The sequence below is a fragment of the Mycteria americana genome, chromosome 1 (assembly GCF_035582795.1).
Source record: "Mycteria americana isolate JAX WOST 10 ecotype Jacksonville Zoo and Gardens chromosome 1, USCA_MyAme_1.0, whole genome shotgun sequence".
Taxonomy (NCBI): Eukaryota; Metazoa; Chordata; class Aves; order Ciconiiformes; family Ciconiidae; genus Mycteria; species Mycteria americana.
This window is the reverse complement of record NC_134365.1, coordinates 212,867,742-212,888,814: the sequence shown is the minus strand read 5'-3', so window position 1 is coordinate 212,888,814 and position 21,073 is coordinate 212,867,742. Positions and strand designations below refer to the sequence as shown.

General features: G+C 40.8%; 1 protein-coding gene across 1 annotated transcript in view; it reads left to right on the top strand.

Moving 5' to 3' along the window:
- Positions 1-8,133, top strand: part of LOC142404386 (putative N-acetylated-alpha-linked acidic dipeptidase) — a 31,826-nt gene extending 23,693 nt beyond the window's left edge. The window contains exons 14-19 of the mRNA XM_075491132.1: positions 1,655-1,746; positions 2,567-2,657; positions 3,457-3,721; positions 4,938-5,019; positions 6,724-6,816; positions 7,869-8,133. Coding sequence (XP_075347247.1) covers positions 1,655-1,746; positions 2,567-2,657; positions 3,457-3,721; positions 4,938-5,019; positions 6,724-6,816; positions 7,869-8,058 — 813 coding nt within the window. The 3' untranslated portion in view covers positions 8,059-8,133. The remainder of the gene's footprint in view (positions 1-1,654; positions 1,747-2,566; positions 2,658-3,456; positions 3,722-4,937; positions 5,020-6,723; positions 6,817-7,868) is intronic.
- The last annotated feature ends 12,940 nt before the right edge of the window (positions 8,134-21,073 follow it).

Here is a 21,073-nt window from a genome sequence, read left to right as displayed (position 1 = left end):
TTGTTACAGTGTTGGTTTTAGCATGATGTGGCAGGTTTGGTCAATGTGCTCAGCTTCGGTGTATCCTGTTAAGATATTCATTGGCTCTGACCATGATGCTCTCACACATATTTGTGTGGCACACAAAATTAAAAGGTAGGGACCTGTCTCAGGAAATAGCCTCACCATCTTAGATGTAAGATGTTCCTTGCTTTGAGAGTGGGTCTTAGAGGCTGGCACTAAGGGCTTTTTTTTCCTTCTTTTTTCCTGTTCATCTGTATTAAAGCATGAACATTTAATTAGTCTTCTGTGTGTGTGTTTTATATACGTATATATAATGTACATTCAACTACTGTATATATTCTATGAATCTACTATATCTGCCTTCATCTGCTGTATATATTCAGTCATCTGTCTTTTCCAGGGTTGATAATTTGTTATCTCTTGAAAGCTGGCATTAGACTGGTAGAAAAGTAAAGGAAATGTAGTAATTCAGTATAATAATCTTCTGGCAATTGAAGGACAACAAATAAAATTTAACTCTCTTAAAATTAGGTGCCCAGATAAAGGTATTTCTGTCCTGAACTGCAGAAGAGCTGATCACCTGCAGTTCCCATGGTAACCTGCACTAAGTGCAGGTGTTCAGAATGGTCAGAAAATCAGGTCAGCAGAGTCTCAGTTTGGGCACCAAGAGCCATCATTAAATGTTGACCTAAATACCAGTAAACATGGTTGTGTAACCCTTCCTCGAGCTGGGAAGTACCAACAAAGGCTGATGAATGCATGTAACCACGGCTTGTTGGCAGCTGATGTCTGAAGAGAATGCTGATCAGGAGGCAGGTCCTGAGTGATCCTGTCCAAAGTTAATCTGCAGCAAAAAGTGTTAACACTGTTCTATGAACAATTAGCTTCATGACCAAAAAAGCAAATATATTAGGTTTATTTTGATCGCTATTGTGGAGTAATTCTTAGATGGTAAATATAGATATTAATAATAACATAGATATTAATAATCTTTAATAGATTAAAGATAATAAAACCTCAGCAGCCCATCAATAAAAAGGAAAGATTAAAAAATACCCACAGTGTTTAACCTGCTCAGTAATCTGGAAAGTAGTCTGAAAAGAGTGATAGAAATGAACTTTAGGATGATCACGATTTGTATACCTCTGTAGTAGCTATGATGACATAAACACCAAGTACTGTACACTTTGCCCTTCTAAGGTTACTGCTGCATCCATGAAAATAATTTTTGTGAACTAAAACAAGGTAGAAACAGTTTTGAATTAAACCAAGACAAAATTGAAATTTCCTGCCAAAGTGAGACAAAGTGTTTTGGTTTTGTGAGGGATTTTTTTTTTTTTAATATTTAAATTAAATGGCTAAAAATCTCATAAAGAAATATCAGAATGTAAATGTTGACTTGAAATGTTTTACTTTCCCTGTGTTTTCTTCCATCTAAAATTACCTGTTTTTAGCAAATAAACTGTTCCTCTGGAAAATGCTACGTATTTGAAATGTTAAAATGGAAATGCAGAAAGGTTGAGGGACTTAAGACTGTGACTTATTCATTGCCCTAAGCCATAGGCTTTACATGATGACAGGTTGTAGATTTGTTGCTTGGTAACATTTAAAATTGTACCCTTTGTCTTTTTTTACAATATACCTTTTCTAGATACCAAGTCCTGACGAGGGGTTTGAAGGAAAATCTCTGTATGAGAGCTGGTATAAAAAAAATCCATCAAGAGAATATAAAGAGGTCCCCAGGTCAGTGACAAAAGAAAATAAACGATATACCAAAAGTTATTATAACTTGTAGAGTGTGGGTTTTAAAGAAATATCCACTTGAAAAACTGAGTGCCTAGAATAAATGGTGTGATTCTCAGCTGGTATAAATTCCAGAGTTTTATTGTTTGCAGCTGATACACCATTGTACAACAGTTTTGTGAACTTGCCTTTGTAGCATGACCAGGAGGCTTTATATATGAAAAGTAAAGTGTTTGTGTAGTTTATAGAGATTTATGCACAAGCCAGAGGCAGGCACACAAGATGCTAACACAGCAGCTTTCCCTTGCACTTTCTTCCAGTCTCCTGGAAGGCCTCTGACTTTGGGTGGCTGGGGAGCACAGCAGGCTGGTTTTTACAACACTGTCCTTCAAATTTACCAGGGTTTCTCTATAGAATCTCAATTCTGATTGTATTCCATGGAGCCATGCTGGAACTGTTGTGGTTTCTCTGAGTTGAGAGCTTGGGATAGTGGAAGTTCAGGAGGAGGAAGGTCACTGGGTCTTCTCAATGATTAAAAATAGCGAGTTAAATTCTCCTCTTGAGAGTTTGATTTCTTTGACCCTGAGAATGACGACTCTGCTCCTCCGAGAATGCAATTGATGAGGTGCATGTAATGTAGGGGTCACAGGCAATTCATGGTATCTTGACTCTTTCTGTGAGCTCTTTCTAGAGCATACTAGGAAAAGACTGTGTAGTGACTGTGGCTGCAGGATAAATAATTGCCACAGTACTTGGAAGCAAACTAAAATTATACTTTAACTATTGTCACTCAAGGCATTTTCCTCTTTCTTGTTAAAAGAATAAATAAACTGGGTTCTGGCAATGACTTTGAAGTCTTTTTTCAACGTCTTGGCATCGCTTCGGGCAGAGCACGTTACAGTAAAAATTGGGTAAGTCTGTGTCTTTGTAATTTTTTCTCCCCTGTAACTGCCTGAATAATATCACCTGTAATTGAGCCATTTAGACTGCCAGCTTTTTGGAGTAGTTCAGTTTGGTGTGTCAGAGTCACAGTTCATTACTAGAACTCTATGTGCTACTACAACACAAATATTTAATAAATAGGAATGGTCAGCTTGGTGTCAGTCAGACAAAAGGACCTTTGCTCAGGGTAAATGGATGTGCTCAAAATTACCTATGGTTGATGAAGGCTTATGAGCAGCTTATGATGACTTTTGAATGATTTGTAACAACTTACGAAGCTTTGAATTCAAAATGGTTCATGTTTTATGGACAATATGGGTTTGACTCTGGAGCATACTGTGAGATGACACTAATTGAGAAATGTTCAAGGAGCAATCTATTCAATGTGGTCTTTTCCTCTAAAAAGGCATATCCAAAGACACAAACAGAAATTACTGTTGAGATCCAAGCAAAGAGAGGAGGGGCAATCTCACTTCAATTTAGCCAACTAAAAGTTATGTGTCTGTTCTTAGCTACCTTCTTTAGGCTCTGTATATGGTCAGTGGAGAGAGACATCTCCAAATGACTGTTCGTCTCATCATAGGGTGATGTCTAAGAGAGCCACCACTGAGCAGTTCTTCTCGTTAGACTGTCTGTAGTGGTTACATAGGATTAGTGTGACCTGAACACTTAATTTTACAGTGCTTTGAATCCCACAGCAAAGCTTTTCAAGCAAAGCTGAAGTATCCACAGCTGAATCTTGGTTTTGTTTGGGTTTGTTTGTTTCAGAATGTAGAAAAATATAGCAGCTATCCAGTTTACCACAGTGTCTATGAAACCTATGAAATTGTGGAGAGGTTTTATGATCCCACTTTCAAGAATCATCTGACAGTAGCGCAGGTACGGGGAGGGCTGGTGTTTGAATTGGCCAACTCCGTTGTGCTTCCTTTCAACTGTAGAGATTATGCATCAGCTGTAAGCAACTATGCTCACATCATCTACAATTTGTCAAGGAATCATGAAGAGGAACTGGCAACATACAATGTATCCTTTGGTATGTACAGTCGCACTCCTCCTCTGTTAGTGCTAGCAGTGACTTATCTTAATGTATGTCTTAGTCATGACCTGGTATTTACCTTGTGCTGTATGAACAGTAAATAAAACAAGAGCCACACCCTCCAATAATTTGAAATTTTAATATTTTGTCACTAGTATGTCTGTGTAGAGACTATGCCACTGCCAAGCAGAGCTAACACGTACAGTCACATGTTCTTTGACCTGTATATGGTTCACCGAGGTTGGCAACAAGGTATCTTTGTCTTGGTCCCTAAAAGAAATCACACTGCTTTGCAGCTTATGGTGTTGGATAATTCTCTGTCCAACACTGATCGTAGGACCATAGCATAATTCAGGTTAGAAGGAACCTCTGGAGGTCACTAGGTCAACCTGCCCAAGGCAGGGTCAGCTCAGGTCAGCCCAGGTTGCTCAGAGCTTTATCCCAGTCTGGTCTTGAAAACCTCCAAGGACAGAGACTACAGAACTTCTCTGGACCACAGTGCTTGACTGTCCTCAGGGTAAAAAGATTCTCCCTATATCCAGTCAGAACTTCTCTTGTTTCAGTTTATGGGCACATGATGGCAAGTGCGAGCACCATGAGAAGTTTGCCCTGGGGCTTGGTCAGGCAGGAATGGTTCATCCCTCTGCCACAATAGGGATCTTGTGCTGGCATGTGAAATTTTATTTCATGTTATAGGGATTCACAATATGCCTCCTGCCTGAGAAGCCGTTATTTTATTGGCAACATTATATAGTATTCAGCTTAGGACTTGGCTGCTAATGACCAATATCATGTACGTGTGCGCACACACACACACAAACATATATACCCTCAGTCTTTCTCAAAACTCTGTATGTGTGGAGGGACATACCAGTAAAACACAGGTTGCTGGGATTTATAAAATCCCACACCTACCTGAACAGTCTGGTTCTGGCAATCCATGCTCCAGTTTTTGGTATTTCTGTACGTTCTTCAAGTGGCAAATAATAAAAAATATTCACAAAAATACTGACTTCTGTTGTCTCCAAGGCAAGTTTTCACACAGAATTACAGTTTTTAATGTAGGAATATGGAGTCATCTGATTTTCATTCAGTGAGAATTGACAGATCATGATCACAATGAAAGATAAATTGTGATTGATTTGAAGAATTTGATTTGTTAAATGATTCCTTCAGTATTTGAAGTTAAAGACTTTCTTCCTGCTCCCTCCAGATGCTCTCTTTTCAGCTGTGAAGAATTTTACAGAAGTTGCTGCTAGCTTTCATGAAAGACTGCAACAAATAGATACCAATAAGTAAGTTTAACTCTTTTTTTTCCTTCCAGTCAAATACTCCATGTAGTCCTCTGGGCTCAGAGGGCATAGTCTTCACTTGCATTTAGTCCCCTGAATAACCTTGGTGACAAATGACTGTCAGTCATTTGTTTCATTATGAGTCCTTATGGACTCTTGTCTTTAAGGATCTGGTTACTCTAGGAAACAAAGTATAGAAATGTTGAATTAGTGGACATCAGAGACACTGCAGAGCCTGGGAATCTAGCCATATTAGCTTCAAAAACTGTGCAAACTAATTAGTGTCAATTCTTGATGGGTTTTAATTGAGGAGCAATGCCAGGATGATACATGGATGTGACTAGAATGCTGGTTAGCATGAGCACAGCCAGCTCAGGTGTGTAATTCCCTCGAAGCAGAGACACGTCCTAAGACTTTGTTACTGGATTATCATTAAAGAACAAATGTTGACTTGTGGTCGTCATTTGCCAGCACTTTAGTTTTCAAGACACTGGTACCACTTAATGAAAAAAAAAAAAAAAGCGCTGTACCATGATTGTAGTTGTGGCAAGGTTTTTGATGAGCTTTCAAAAATTCTATGCACCACCTATGCCAAAAGGCCTAATTTGCAGTTGACTTCATTCTTAATTTATTCTTTGTAGGCCATGCCTAGAATAAGAAACCAAACTTCCTTTTATATGTACATATGTGTATGTTACATTTCTTGGGAAGAATCTCATTTAGCCATATGCTTACCCTTATGGAAGACTAAGTGAGAATAAAGCCATCTTTTTAATGGCAGCAACTTTCAAGATAAATGAGTTAACAATAATTTCTTATGTAAAATATGACATTTATGACATATGACATGTATGTGATATTTTCAAAATCATTTCATTGATGGATGGTCTAAATCCAAGTATTAATTCAACCAACCAGTTTCGGTTTCCCTTTACACCAATGTAACTTGAAACAATTTCATTGACGGTAGTAGAGTTACTCCAGGCTTACTGTGATATAAATTTTACCATTTTTTTATTGGTGAATGCCTTTGAAGCTCTACAATAAGTTACTTCGGATATAAACTACCAAACCCACATATATTCAGTATAATCTTCTTCACAGTTCTTTTATTTGTTAAGCATCAGTAGTATGCTCAGAGCTATTCAAAGCACACAGACACAGATGGTCTCTGCTCTAGGGAATTTACAATCTGCCGTCAGAAAAACAATTCTTGGATGATTCAAAAGATGATTCTAACATCACAAGGTTCCTGTTTCTCAGATGTTGTGGTTTTACATAAAAACAAATGTGATTTTATTGAAGTAATTTGCAGCTGGCTGGCTTTGTGGAAAATAAGGTCTTTAGAAAACTGTCGTACAAAAGAAGATAATGGTCTGCCTAAGCATCCTAATGAAAAAGAGATAAAGGAATAAGACGCAACATGAGAGAAAATACCTGAAAGTCTCTGTCGTCTTTGACACTATTCCTTGGCCTTTAAAAATAGCTTAAGAAACTTTCATGTTGTTAACCAGACTGTCTCACAGTACAGATCAGCATAATTCTGTTGTGCAGGTTAGCTGTCATGGGCTGTCTTGTGGGCTACGCTTTAAGTTCAACATCTTGGATCTACTGTCCTTCATAAATCCAGAGCTGTGTACATTGGGGCACGGGGTGAGAGTGGGCCAAACACTCTGTAGCTAACATATTCCTCTGTTTGCTTTTTAGCCTACTTGCTGTCAGATCACTAAATGATCAGCTCATGTTTCTAGAAAGGGCTTTCATTGATCCTCTTGGATTACCTGGCAGGCCATTCTATAGGTAAGAAAGGTTTATTTTTCACTTTCTGCCTGAAGTACCCTATGAGAATTCCTTTAAGATTTACAGGTCTCTAAGTGGAATTGTAGTGATTTTATTAAACATGGTAAAAGTAGATTAAACAGGAAAAATAAGATTGAAAAGGAAAAACAACATTAGGGAAAACTTCAGTGGGATAGATACACTATATAGAATGAGGAAAAGTCTTGCTGGAAGCCTATTTAGGTCAGTAAACTAATTTCTGTTGATTTCAGTGGGCTTCTAAACAGATCTAAAAGTTTGGCCTGTGTCTCAGTTCAAGTAATTTCAGTGGTAAAGGATCTTTGGGAAGTTACTATTATTTGAAAGTGAAATAGGATATAATTGAAGTATCTTCAATATGATCGATTATAGCGAAACAGTCATGCTAGCAAATACAGTGTGGAGGGCAGTACTTCAACAGCAGTGAAGTGAATTCAGTAGTTCTCTCATCCAGTTCAAGAAGTGAATCTTGTTTGAGAGGCAGAATAGTCAAGCCAAGTCTAGCTTTTTGGTCCTTCTACCAATCTGCGTAATGCAGAACAGTAATCTTTCCACTAAAAAGTTCCACTGAAAAGTAACTGTAGAAAGAGAACTTAAGATCTACAGTCCTTGCACCCCTCATAGCTTCTGATTAAAAATCTGTTGAGAACAGTCTCTTGTTAAAGCATCAGCTTTCCTACCTCAAAGCATGCCTGTATCTGTTGGTGATTGTGTATATCTGTGAGAAAAGAAGCTGGCTTTTTTTTATCTTTCCATTTCATCTAAAATGAGGGAAAGGAAAATACTTCAGTCATCTTTATCTCAAGTCTTCTTAGCTATTAAGTTCTGGAATTCACATGAAATAATTTAGCTTATGTTATTTTCTTGCTTCATAGATTATAGGTACTATTGCTGCAAAAATCTTATTTATTTACATCTTCAGTGTGAAGAATTTAATAGATGATATAAAACCAGATTTGTTTTATTCAGAAAATAATATATTTTACTTTCCTAATGCAGAATATTGTTATTTTTTTCCCCCAACTTCCCTACAGACATGTTATCTTTGCTCCAAGCAGCCATAACAAGTATGCAGGAGAATCATTCCCAGGGATCTATGATGCCATGTTTGACATTAAAAACAAAGCTGATCAACATGAAGCCTGGAAAGAAGTTAAGAGGCAGATTTCCATTGCAGCCTTCACTGTACAGGCAGCAGCAGAAACACTGAAAGAAGTAGCATAAATGTCAACAACATAATCATCAGCGAAGACTATATATGACAGTTTGCAGAAGCCTTAAAAACAGAGCATTTAAAAACACTAGGAGGATTATTACAAAGAACACAAAATCCAAAAAATCTTTTTCTTTGCAAATAATATACCCAAGTGAAATGCATTTAGCAATGTTAACAAGGTAAAGTGCTCCATTTGGAGAGCTCAGGCTTTAGATAACTTCTGAAGTGAAAAAGTGTAATGTTTTCTCTCATCTTCATATTTTAAGAATTGCTAACTACTGGATTTATTTTCAGAGCTTTGAATTTTGCTAGCTTGATTATTATAGCACTACTCATAGTGCATTAGGAAACCAGAAGTCATTTCATGTTTCTATCAGTTTCTAATTTTGTTGTTGACATTTTATTATTTACCTTGGAGTTTCATAATTATACTCCAAGATAGCCCTTTCAGCTCTCCTTTTACACAGAAAATCACGTATGAAGATGGGAAAACTGTCACATACTGTGTGAGGGATGTATAATGATCATAACAAGTTTTGGGCAGCCAGCCCAGAATACTCATCCATGACGTTCTTCTCTTCACATGCTGAGTCTTGCAGCTGTTTGCAAATAAAATTGAGCAAGAATCCTTCTAGTCACCAGAGTAAAAACAAGGCAATACATCTTGTCAGACGTATAATCATCTCACAAAGCATGTCTTTTGAGATGAAAACCTACTTACATTCTTTTATCCAAAATCTACCCCTGCTATGCCTTGTCCGTATCAAGGTATTTTTAATATGAAGACAATTAGAAGCAAAGAAAATTCATCATGTCCTTAGTTTGAAAGGATACCAAATTATTACCATTTTAGTAGCATCTGTATTTCTGATTTTGGGCTGCAGGTTACTCTTATGACAGTCTGCTCAAAAGACTACACTGGGACAACCGAGATCAGACAGAAGACTCAGAAAATCAGGTCCCTTCATCTGACACTCTGCCACTAGAGGATTACTGACCTCTTGCACAGCAAATATTTTGCGTAATTTGAACTGCCGTTTCAGCTGAGGCCTCTACCATGTCTTAGAAGACTGTCCCATGATCTGATGGATTTCAGTGTCATGGTAGATTTTTTTTCTTTTCTATAAGACCTCATTTATTCATAAATATTTCTACTCTTCACATTAAAACCCTTTAGGCAAGTTACTATAATTAAGTCATTATTTTACTTAGCTGTTGATGTTTCTCATTAAATAATCCATTTTTCCAGATAATGGGAAATGCTCTTACACCCACAGTTATTGCTCAGTTATTTTCACATTTTTATGAAAATGATTGGAGTAAAACCATGGAGACATGTCTTCCCCCAAATCTAGTTGTGCTGATGGGAGACATTGCTGTCTCTTAACTATTTTATCGCTGCTGGCTGCTCCACTGCTCCTTTTGCCAGTGGAGAATCAACCTCTGAAAAAATTGGTCAGGTTAGTTTAGAACATGAGTTAGGCTAACCTAGAGTATTTTGTCTGCAGCAATCAAGGGAATGAAAACACAAATCCGCCATGCAGAGGGGGGCAGCAATAAACAGCTTCTGTTGACCAGCTGGATACAAAAAGAGTATTTTTCTCTTGTGAAGGAGGATGTATCCTCCTATTGCAGAACTGAAGCACCAAACTCCGAAATTGTTGAGATCTTTCCCTAAATGATCTGTAAGCTTCATCACCAACTTTTTCTCTCAGCCCAGAAGACATAATTTTTTGATCTCTGGCCTAACCATAGCATTGTTTCATTTCAGTTTAATTAGGACCCTTTTTGGCAATAGCTGGCAGATCATATACAATGTCAGGGCCCAGCATCTCACAAAATACAGAGGTAGTTACACTCTTAAACTACAGCAACATCCATTTAAAAAAAAAAATCTGTGGGCTGTCCCCTAACCACTGCAGGGAATAGGATATAGGGACAGAAGTTGTCCCTCTCCTATTGATTCTGTTTCCTTGCACACAAAAAATGCAAGGCTAATTGGTCCAGAGAGAGGAAGCACCCATAAGGCTGGTTGTAACACGATGGTTTAAGTGATGTTTTGGTAAGGTGGGATTCAAACTGTCCAGTGCCTTCTCCCAGATTTGGGTCTGCTTTGTGATCCATATTTGTTCAGTGCTAACCAAACCTGTAGGAGTTGAATTTTAAAAGGAAATGGAGCTTTGCTTAATTTTTTGAGAGAAGAAGATCCTCAGATGGACTCAGTCCAGCTTTTTCCCCAAGCCCTAACCCAGTCATTTATCAAAGGGATTTGAGGTCAAAGACATTATGCTCCATGCTATCGGTGGGGGTGTTTCCCCACTCACTTGTCAGCACGAAGCTCTTCTGTTCTCCATTCTGAGAAGCCTAATAATTGGTGCTGACTTCTCTTGAGACAGCCACTGTGATTCTTATCCTTAGCTAATCCAGCATCATCTTGGATGTTACTGGCCCCACTACAGAAAACGAGCACAATTTACAAAATTGTTATGACAAACCAGCACCCATACACCTCAGTATACTGTGCTGCAACTTGTGCCTGTTCAACAGCTTCTTCAAGAGCTGCCAAGACATCTTTGTGTCTTTATCTGGGACTTGTTGAGAGAGGGAAAGACAGACAGCAGGTGGCAATAACGACAGCGTGATAGGTATTCCATGTTAAGCTGTCTGCACTTGTACCTCAGTATACCCTCAGACTCCTTTGTTTCTGTGAGAAAGGAAGCACAGGTGTCTAGTTCTGCAAGCCCTAAGTTAGACATGCCAGCATCTAGCATTTAGACACATTATGGCACATTCTGAAGTTCTTGATTGGTTTTTAAATTCAAAATAAAGGTGCTTTTTAGACTTCAAGAACTTCTATGAAAATTCTGATAAGAACATTCTTCTCCCTAAATCATTTCTTCTTGTCAGTCTTCTGTGGAGTCTAGATATAGCCACTGCAGCCTTCAGTTCCTCAGACACTATTCCAGGCAGAAGTTGCTGGTGTCATTACTGGACAGCAAAGGGCAAAGCCTACATAGCTAATTACTGAAGCTACATGATTTGCAGTCAGCTGTCCAAGCCATATGTCAAAATATATGCATATGCATATGTAGCTGTCCATTTCCTGTATGTGTCACTAGGATTATGAGTTCTAAACACAAAGCAAAAAATGAAAAAATAGTTGTATATGCACTGAGAAATGTCATTTCACATGACTTATTTACTAGGATGACACAGTGAAGCAAGGGTCACATTTCATGTTTATGAACAAAATCAGGCCAACTGACATGTGCCAGCAAATGAAAACATCTAGTTCCTACCAGACAAGTGGGGAACAATGGTTAAATAAATAAGTAATATGCATTAAAAGCATTGTCTGTTAATATGTCCTTGCAAACTTTGTAGCTGCACTGAGAAACATTTCCAGTCCATTGATTCTCAGAGCTCAAAAAACTGTCTGAACCAGCCGCATGAGCAAGGCGGTGTATGCTATGAAGCAGCCTGCTAAGGAAAGGCAGACAATGAGAAGCCAGATACAGGGATAACTACTTTTTAAGCATCTGTGGTTTTTGTTAGATCTGCCAGGGTATCTCAGGGGCATAGCTATTAGCTAACTTAAGCCTTGAGTGTGAAATCCTTTCCTATACAAGAAGTCAAGATAAGGTTTGTGTGCTAATTCTCCTTTAGCGAAGTAGAACTTCAAACAACATAAAGAAGTCTTTTTTTTCCTAGACTTCTACAGTGAGTTGAAATTCACTTAACACTGCCAAGTGCTGTTGACCAGATTAGGTGTTTTGGCTCTCAAGCTTTGATATTATTCCATAGGAACTGGCCAACAAAGACTGTTGAATTAAGTAAAAAAAAAATAATTCCATTGTTAACATGAACAAAACCCAAAATCAACTAAGTGTGTCAAATTTACACACTTGATTTATTGATCATCTAACATGAGCCAGTTGTTCATGTAACTACAGATGTTTTCAGCTAGAGATGGCCTTAGCAGAGTTGTTTACTAGAATCATTTTTCAGATCTTTTATTTTCTAAATATGCTGTAATTAATACTTGGAAGAACTAAGATCCTAATTCCAGACAGCTCCTTGCAAACACTCATTTGGCTTTTACAGTTACTGCAGATAAACTCACTAAGTCATTGATTTATATACAGCAGCAGATGACTTAATTACAAGACAAGAGCTTTAGAAGTATTTAGTAAGCAGAGGGAGGAACCTGGCTGGCACAGTGGCGTTGTTGAGAGCATCCTTTCCGATTTGAGCAATTACATTAAAGAATCTGGAGGTGAAATGAAAAAGGAATGGTATTTTTTGAAGAAAGTACTTCCTATCCTATGATCACAAATTGGATGCTGTCAAAATTTTCTAAAGAGCTCCATACAATGGAGCTCCATACAATGGAGCACAAAGTGCTCCCATGCACTAAGAGTCTCAATCAAATGAAATGAAAGCATACCTATGTGTGGAAAAGGTAGAAACTGTACTTGTATTAAAATGAATCCTTGCTATCATGAAACCAGCAATGTCAATGTTACTTTGGCTGGAAAGTCTGTTGACCTGGCAGCATAATTTCTAAATTAAGATGCTGTCAACACAGATCTTACTTCAAATGTTGGTTTAGCTGAGGCAGAGCAATCACTGGTATTCAAGATCTTTGAGATGGGACCTGTGCTCATCTCTGCCTTGTATGAGCAGTTTGAAACGTGCTGCTGGAGTACAGACAATACTGTGGTGGAGCAGAGCAGCCAACTCTCACAGCTGGAGTCAGAGTAAATTGTATTCTTTCACTTGATGGACAGCAGCTCCCCAGGGCAGGGGATTGTAATGAATGGAAGGATATCACACAATCATAGGATCACAGAGTTGGAAGAGAACTCAGGAGGTCTCTAGTCCAAAATCCTGCTCAAAGCAGGGTGAGCTCCAAGGTCAGACCAGGTTGCACAGAGTTTTATCAAGTCCAGTCTTGAAAATCTCCAAGGATGGAGACTGCATAGCCTCTCTGTGCAACATATTCCAGTGCTTCCCTGCCTTCATGATGGAAAAGCTTTTCCTTATATCCAGACAGAACCTCTTGTTTCAGTTTATGACTGTTGTTTCTCATCCTCCTGCCATGCACCACTGAAGAGGCTGGCTCTGTCTTCTTGAGAAACTTCTTGTACATGCTGGAAGATATAATTTGGTTTATGTTCAATGCACAGTCCTTTACTCTCTCTGCCTCACTGGGTGCATTCCTCTTGTAGAAGAAAGGGTCAAAGTTTGCAAGCTGAACTTGTCAGCTGCCAGCAATGTAAACTTTATTTTAGCTGGAATCTGATAATAGACTCCTGAAGTTCAAGATAACAGAGACTCTGACTCAAAGCATTAAAATCTACTACTCTTTTAATCTGGCAGTCAGATAGACTGCAGAGGCTCTGCGAGAGTTCTGGGGGTCTGAGAGGCAGAGTCAGAAGGAAACTACTGATTTGAAATTGCAGTTGAACATTCCCCTGTTGCCATTTTTCCTGCAAAGAGCTGCCTTTCCCACAAACCAGGGCCCTTTGATCTGTCAAGCCACAAGTTCAACCTTTAGTCAAACAATAGGTCAAGCAGCACAACAGTAGCATATCTTTCTTGCTGCAGATATTAACCTTTGGGGCCCAGTTGCTGAGCAGCTACAACCTACAATTTATGAGCCCTGGCATTTGTTCTGTGTATTATGTATTTTTATGTACTGTTGCTGGTTTTGCTAATTGGCTGCATAGCATAATTATGCATTCAAAAAACAAACGCATGCTAGTTTTGCATTTGGCATGTGTATCTTTGCCATTTTTGGAGCTTTTCTAGTTTTCCAGGGATATTTATTTTATTTTTTTTAACTCACTAGATTATATGTAGCTATCTTCAAGTTCTGCTAACTTCAGCTGAGCCTCATTCTTGTTTTCACTCTCAACATGTGCAATTCTCACCACTCCTGAGCTCAATATGAGGCCTATGCAGTAGCTGATAGTTTTCTTGCTAGTTTTAAAAGTGATATTAATTTGAAGAAGTACTGCGTGTTCAGGAGTTTGTCTGTGTTTTGGACCTTCTTTCAGTTTTGTCACCTGGTCTGAGAAAAGAAATCTCTTTTCCTCATAATCTTTTCACATAGCTTGTCTTGCATAATTTTTGTGACTACCTAATTAGGTCCTAATTTTAGGACCGGTTTTATCTCCCATCAGCCTCAAGTCTTCACTTTGATTAAACTTGGGCTAAGGTTGGTATTTTCAGCATTGAATAAAACACCCAACTATTACTAGAGAAGCAGTCTTAGCAGTATCTCGCATTGATAATACCTTAGTTCTAGCAGGAAAAGCCCCATGTAGAAGAATAGGGTGGCTGATAGATATGGTTTTGATTTGGTCAGGAAGTGACTCAGACAGGTGAGTCTTATGGGATACTGATCATCTTAACAGCTCTGAGCTCTCTCCTTGGCTGCTAAGTGAGATGCTCAGTAACAGCTAAGAGTGAGATGAGGTTTGGTTTGGAGCAGCTTCTTCCACCTCCTCACAGATGTGACTTTGCATTCCGGGCATGCTGTACTTCAGATCTCACCATGTCAGGCTCATTTTTCTTTGGCTCCAGTTATTCTGAGGAACATTTGTAAGACATGATACTACAACTTTGGCTTTGTATTTTAGTAATGTGTATAGTGGATTATTTAGGCCATGTCCCAAGACTCAGGAAACAGTGAGCATGCAGGATAGATACTGCATTCCTTATGCTGCATATCTTGGAACTGATAGTACCAGCAAAGGGGAGAAAGTAAAGGAGATACAGAAACAAAAAGAGGGGGACAAGAAAGGAGCAGCAAAACAATGCTAAAGAGAACCCCCACTTCCAGCCCAGGCACTGAGGAAAATGGAAGCTGGTATAGGAGGGGGTAGCATTATTCCCCCTCCCTTCTTTTGGAAAACTTAGTTCTAGCTGCTCTCTCCCCACATTCTTTAAGAAGCATCTGGATTGCTGCACCCTGTTCCCCCTTCCAAAAGGGAAGCCAGCAGCATCTATAAACTGTTATGAAGCCAAAACTTCTTTTTTGCCTGGGTGACTGGTATTTATTTACCCTTTATATGCTGTTTTTCTCATCTTTCCAGGAAGTATGTAGATGAGATAGTTCAGGGATACTTTTGCAATGTATCAGCAAGCAATTTCAAATATCTGTGTATAAAATAGATATCATCCAAGAGGGACAACAAAAATTGTTGTGTAGTAATGTCACTCCTTACACTGGCCTCCACAGCATTCCAAGCTGATTCATAGAATGGAACAGAATGGTTTGGGTTGGAAGGGACCTTCAAAGGTCATCTAGTCCAACCCCCATGCCATGGGCAGGCGCATCTTCAACTAGATCAGGTTGCTCAGAGCCCCGTCCAACTTGACCTTGAATGTTTCCAGGGATGGGGCATCTACCACCTCTCTGGGCAACCTGGTCCAGTGTTTCACCACCCTCATCGTAAAAAATGTCTTCCTTATATCTAGTGTGAATCTACCCTCTTTTAGTTTAAAACCATCACCCCTTGTCCTATTGCAACAGGCCTTACTAAATACTTTGTCCCCATCTTTCTTATAAGCCCCCTTTAAGTATTGAAAGGCTGCAAAAAGGTCTCCCCAGAGCCTTCTCTTCTCCAGGCTGAACAACCCCAACTCTCTCCCCAATAGGAGAGGTGTTCCATCCCTCTGATCTTTTTTGTGGTCATCCTCTGGACCCGCTCCAACAGGTCCATGGAAGAAGCAGCAAATATTCCCTTATTCAGCTGGGAAAGAAGAATAAATGTTTCAAGAATTTAGGGCAGGAAAGAACCCAAAATTTCCAATTTATGAGAACAGGAGGTTTCACAATGTGGCTTTATTCAACACTGCAGTAGGACTACAACAAAACTTGCTTGAAAACAGTTGAAGGCGCAGTTGTTTAGTAATAAGTCCAAGCAATACATATGTGAAGTTCGTGACTTTTCTATGCCAGCTGAAGATGGTGGACTTGGATGTGACAGGATAAGTTTGCAGGACTGGTTTATGAAGACTGTCACTTTCTTTCCTAGTGAATATTTCACTCGTTCACAAGACCTGAAGGAGTTTAGGAGATAAAAGATCAGCCCAGATTAGCCAATAACTACAGCACCTTAACCTAGTCAGAATGAGGATTTTTTCACAGAGGACTTAACTTTCTGAGGGAAGTGTTGTAACTCTAGGGCTCTTCTGCGTAACAAACTTCCCTGCCATTTATACCAAACTCCCACTCTTGCTCTGGTATGTCTGCGCCATCAGACAGCCAAGGAAATACAAGGAAACTGCTCAAACATCTCCATTGATGCATGGATCAATCCAGGGCACCCAAGATCTCTGTTCTTTTCCACCCACTCAGTATTACCATGTCCAAACTTAAAAAAAATGGTAGTCATTGTCATCAGTGTAAGACAGGATCCAAAAGCACAAAATTAAGAATAGGTCTGCAAGACAGACGGTGGGATTTCTCCTGCTCCTTTTAATCCCTGCTTAGCCACTTTATTATACAGATTCTCACTCTCCTAAGCACACCCTGCAAGCTGCTTTTGCCTCCTGCATTGCAGTTTCGCCTGGCCACAGGAGGATGACATCTCCAGCTCTTTTCTTCAGGCCACAACATGACAATAAAGTGATTCCTCAGTCAGCCCACACTCAAGATCCCTTTATGGCCTTACCTGATGCCACAGCAACTCACTTTTCCCTCCTCACAGCACATCCCTTTCCTCTTGCCACTCCCACAGCTTTTTAGCTTTTTTAACTGGTCCAAGCAGAGGCACAAGTTACAGCACAGCTTTCTTCTGGATACTTTCTCTCCTCTTTCTTGGGCCTCCAGGGTCAAGAAGGATATAGAAGACCACACAGCAAAGCAGCAATGTTAATCAGAGAGGAGAGGAGAGGGAAACTTGTGGCTGGCATGGTTTTGCCCTGAAGAGGCCTGAGAGGCCAGGGCTGCCCAGTGCCAGACACAGCCGGTCCCAGCTGGCTCCATGACAGACCCTCCACAGCCACAGCTGGGCTCATCAGCCAGTTGGTGGTGCTGCTGTGAAAACATGGTTAGGAAAGGAGAAATATGCTGAAAGAGCAGAGGAGGGAGGAGAAAGAAGAAACAAGAAAAAGCGAGAAACAGGGGTGTGAGCACCAAGGGGAGAGGAGGAGGAGGGGGAGGAGCAGGTCTCCAGGCGCTGCAGCCGGCGTTGCCCGGCAGCCCGGGGACGAGGCCATGGTGGAGCAGGTACCCGCACTGCAGCCTGTGGAGGACCCCACACGGAGCAGCTGGATATGGCCCGAGTGAACTGCAGCCTGTGGAGAGCCCAGGCAGGAGCAGGGGAGCAGAGCGAGGAGGAGGGAGCAGCAGAGAGGGGCGGTGAGGGCCTGACCATGACCCCCACTCCCCATCCCCGTGTGCCGTCCGGGGTGGGGGTGTCGGCGGAGTCAGGAGTGAAAGAGCGAAGCTCAGCCTGGGAACAAAGGGCGGGGAAGCTGTTGTCTTAATTTTTGTCCTTGTTTCCTACTACCCAAATCTATTTTACCTGGCAATACATTAAATTAATTTTCCCCAAGTCGAGTCTGTTTTGCCCGTGACAGTAGCTGGTCGGCAAGGCCCCGTCTTTATCTTGACCCATGAGCGTTTTCATCCTCTGTTCTCCCCCGTCCCCTTGAGGAGGGGGAGTGAGCGAGCAGCAGGGTGGGACTGTGGCCCTTAGCCAAGGTTAACCCACCGCAACTGTGAATACAGCTCATTGTTTCTAACCTTGTTCATGACTATCGTAGAAATCTTATACAGCAGCACAACATTTTTTATCTGCATCGCTTTTTGAAGACTGCATATGCAGAGAGATCATGGCAAATTCTGAGCAGCCGCTTCTTTTAATGGAGTTAAGCGTTTTGCATTGGTCAACAGCATTCATGAAGATCAGCTCTAGTTCAGTATAAAACAAAGTGTTAATCTGAGCTATAATAGAAAGATGGCTAGAATAAGTTAAGATGACTTAAGCATATGCAACGTAGGACCCCTTATATGGCTCATAGTCTGCTAGAATGGGATTCCTTTCACTGAACTTCACACTTCCATGCTTACATCCACATTATGTCCAAGAATCACTCTAGAGGAAAGAAAAAAAACACTTTTAAGGTATAACTTGTTTCGTCCTAAATCAATGTCTGAAGCAGGTCAAATGATTTGTACCTAAAAAGCACCTGTTTCTCACCCCTGATTTCTGAAATAGGAAGCCTTCTTCAGAAGGTGAGAAACTGGCATTGTATGTAACTAAATGAAATGAGGCGAGTCTCACCTCTAATGCCTGCTTGGCCCATTCTTTGCTGGTTTACCAACACTTTTAACAGACACATAATGCAATAGAGTCAGGCTCTCTAGCACAACCCACAAAATGTAGTACTCTGGGTCATAAAAGATGTGGTCCACAAACGCACAGAAAACAGTCTTTAGAGTTTATCATTTGAACGACACTCAATGCCCTGTGAAGAAGCCCTGCGCATCTATCGAGGTATATAGTACGAGTAGGATATGAAAATACTGATCAGCAATAAGGGAAGATAGGTTCGCAAGTCATATGGGGACTGCGAAACCCCAGCTTGGTACCACAGAAATACGAGTCATCAGCTTCACAGACCGTGCTGGGATTGAAACAGAACAATCAGGCATTCCTAGTGTGATTAAGTGACTTGATTTCACAGTTATAAAAAAGTAACTGAGTTGAGGCAAACTATTATTTTAGTGGTTTTGCATCATAGGTCAGAAAATAATCCCTCGTGAGAGGTGTCTTAACCGTGAACTGTAGGGATTTGAATCAGGCTTCAACTCTGAGGAAGGACTTTGCTCCAAACTGAATTCAAAACTCTCTCCTCTGCGTTCTTTGTACCCTTGGGTGACAGACTGGGAAAAGGCAGCTTTCCATTTAGCCTAGTCCAGTCTAACCCAGTGAGCCCTGCACTGCGCCTGGCCTGGTGTGTTACTTCAACCCCTCCAAGCGATACGTGTTGCACCAGGACTAACATTTATCATGGCAGATCTTTTTATAATACTCTTCCTGTTGTAAACCAGTATCTTTCTCAACACTTTCTGATTAACATGAGAATGTCACACTCGACTTTGCAGAACATGAGTTTTATGCACTTCCTTTATCTCCATTGACATTTCTGGGACAGATCTAGCTCAAAAAATCAGAGCAGGAGGAGAGGAAACAACAGCATAGGTGTTACGTTGCCAGTGAGCTTAAGGCTCAGAGTCTCATCTAGACAGTATTCTAATTGGGTACCTTAGTTGCATCGTATGATGTAATTAGCAATCTCATTGAGCCAAATGATAATAAAAAGAATCACAGAAAGGCAGCAAATGAGATTCCCTGACATAGTCCCTTACATGGGAATTAAAAGCCTGCTATGCCAGCTCTCACAACATAGTCTGCCCAGAGACATCTGAATCACAAAAATGGGCTTATATATTTTGGTGAAACTTAGATTCTTCTGTGATTTTGAGAAGTTACTCAGATATTAAGAAGATACCGGCATTGTATTATTGACATAGACTTAGATTTATAATTTTCTGAGAATTTGAGGGGTTTTTTTAAACCTGGGTAATGAAAGATTGGAAAAAATCTTCAGTAAAAGCCTGCCCTGGATTTGATGCCACGTGTGATAATATTTCAATCAAGAAATTCAGAATAGCAGCCATATGCATCTGTATGTGAATCTATAAGGGATTCCATGGATAACGGGTGTTTTCTGAGACAGAACAGGTAAGACAGTGAAAAGTTCTCCTTTGATGGCCTCAGGCGAAAATTACCAGAGATGGAGCGCAAAACTTCCTAGCTGTGTGCTCAACAGCAAATGGCCTTGTAGCGAGGTCTGGGTGGAGCCCGTAGGACAGCGAATGCCCGCGACATCCTTCCTCCTCGGACTGACTTAAGGACGTGACTCCTGGCTCGCGCCCCGCGTGTTTCCATACGGCTCTGTGATTGGCCAGTCGGTACGTTTTGAAACCGCCATACCCACGTGATCCCAGAGCACCCTCTCATTGGCTCCCCGCTTCCTTTAGATCAGGAAGTGCTCACATGGAACAATATGCAGATGTACGTAGAGACACTCCTGGATATATATATATGTGAGTGTACAAATGTGTGTAAATATATATTTATTTATACATAGTCACACTTTACATGTATAAATACCTGTGTATTTATGTATGTGTATATATTGCACATTATGTATTATATATACACATATATATAAATACATTAAGGAAATAAGGATCATAAGGAAAGGCCCAAATGTTTCCCCAAACCCCCACACAAACCAGAAGAGCCAGCCAATGGGTTCATAAACCAGAAACTTGATTTCGAGGTCAGTTTTGGACGGAGAAGGCGGGTGTCGCGGAGCTCCCCTTGTCCACGGCTGTGAGGAGCTCCCCGCTGCCTGTGAGGCCGTGGCACGGTGCAGACTGGGGCTGTGTGTGCTTCCTTGTCCTCAGGTCAAGGGCTTTGCAGAAAGCTGCAGAAATCTCCGGCTGAGTGGCTGAGGAGGGAGGGGACGGGAGTGCACCAGGGTCTACTTGTGTCCGTCTGGGCCTGAGGCTGTGAAAAATAGGACAATATGCACAGACAAGGGGAGCAGCCACCCTCGGTCACCATGGGCAGCCCCTGCCCAGGGCTCTCCCAGCCTCAGGCCAAGGCTGTCAGTCCCACGTCTCCCTGGCAGCCCAGAGACACCCATGCTGGGGTGGCCATGTCACCAACCCCACCACCAGCCTGCTGCCCGCTGTGACATGGCCACTACATTGTTGGGGCTGGTGCCAGGAGCACATAGCTCAAAATGGCACCAGCCAGGTGTTATTTTGATTCCTTATCTTTATGTTGATGTCCGATATCTTTATGTAGAAAGTTGCGAATCTCTCCAGCCGAGTGGCTGAGGACAGGAGTGTGCCATGGTCCGGTCGCGTCCTCTTCTGGCCCAGAAGGCAAAGGAAGAGCAGCCACTAACGTTGCACCACAGGCA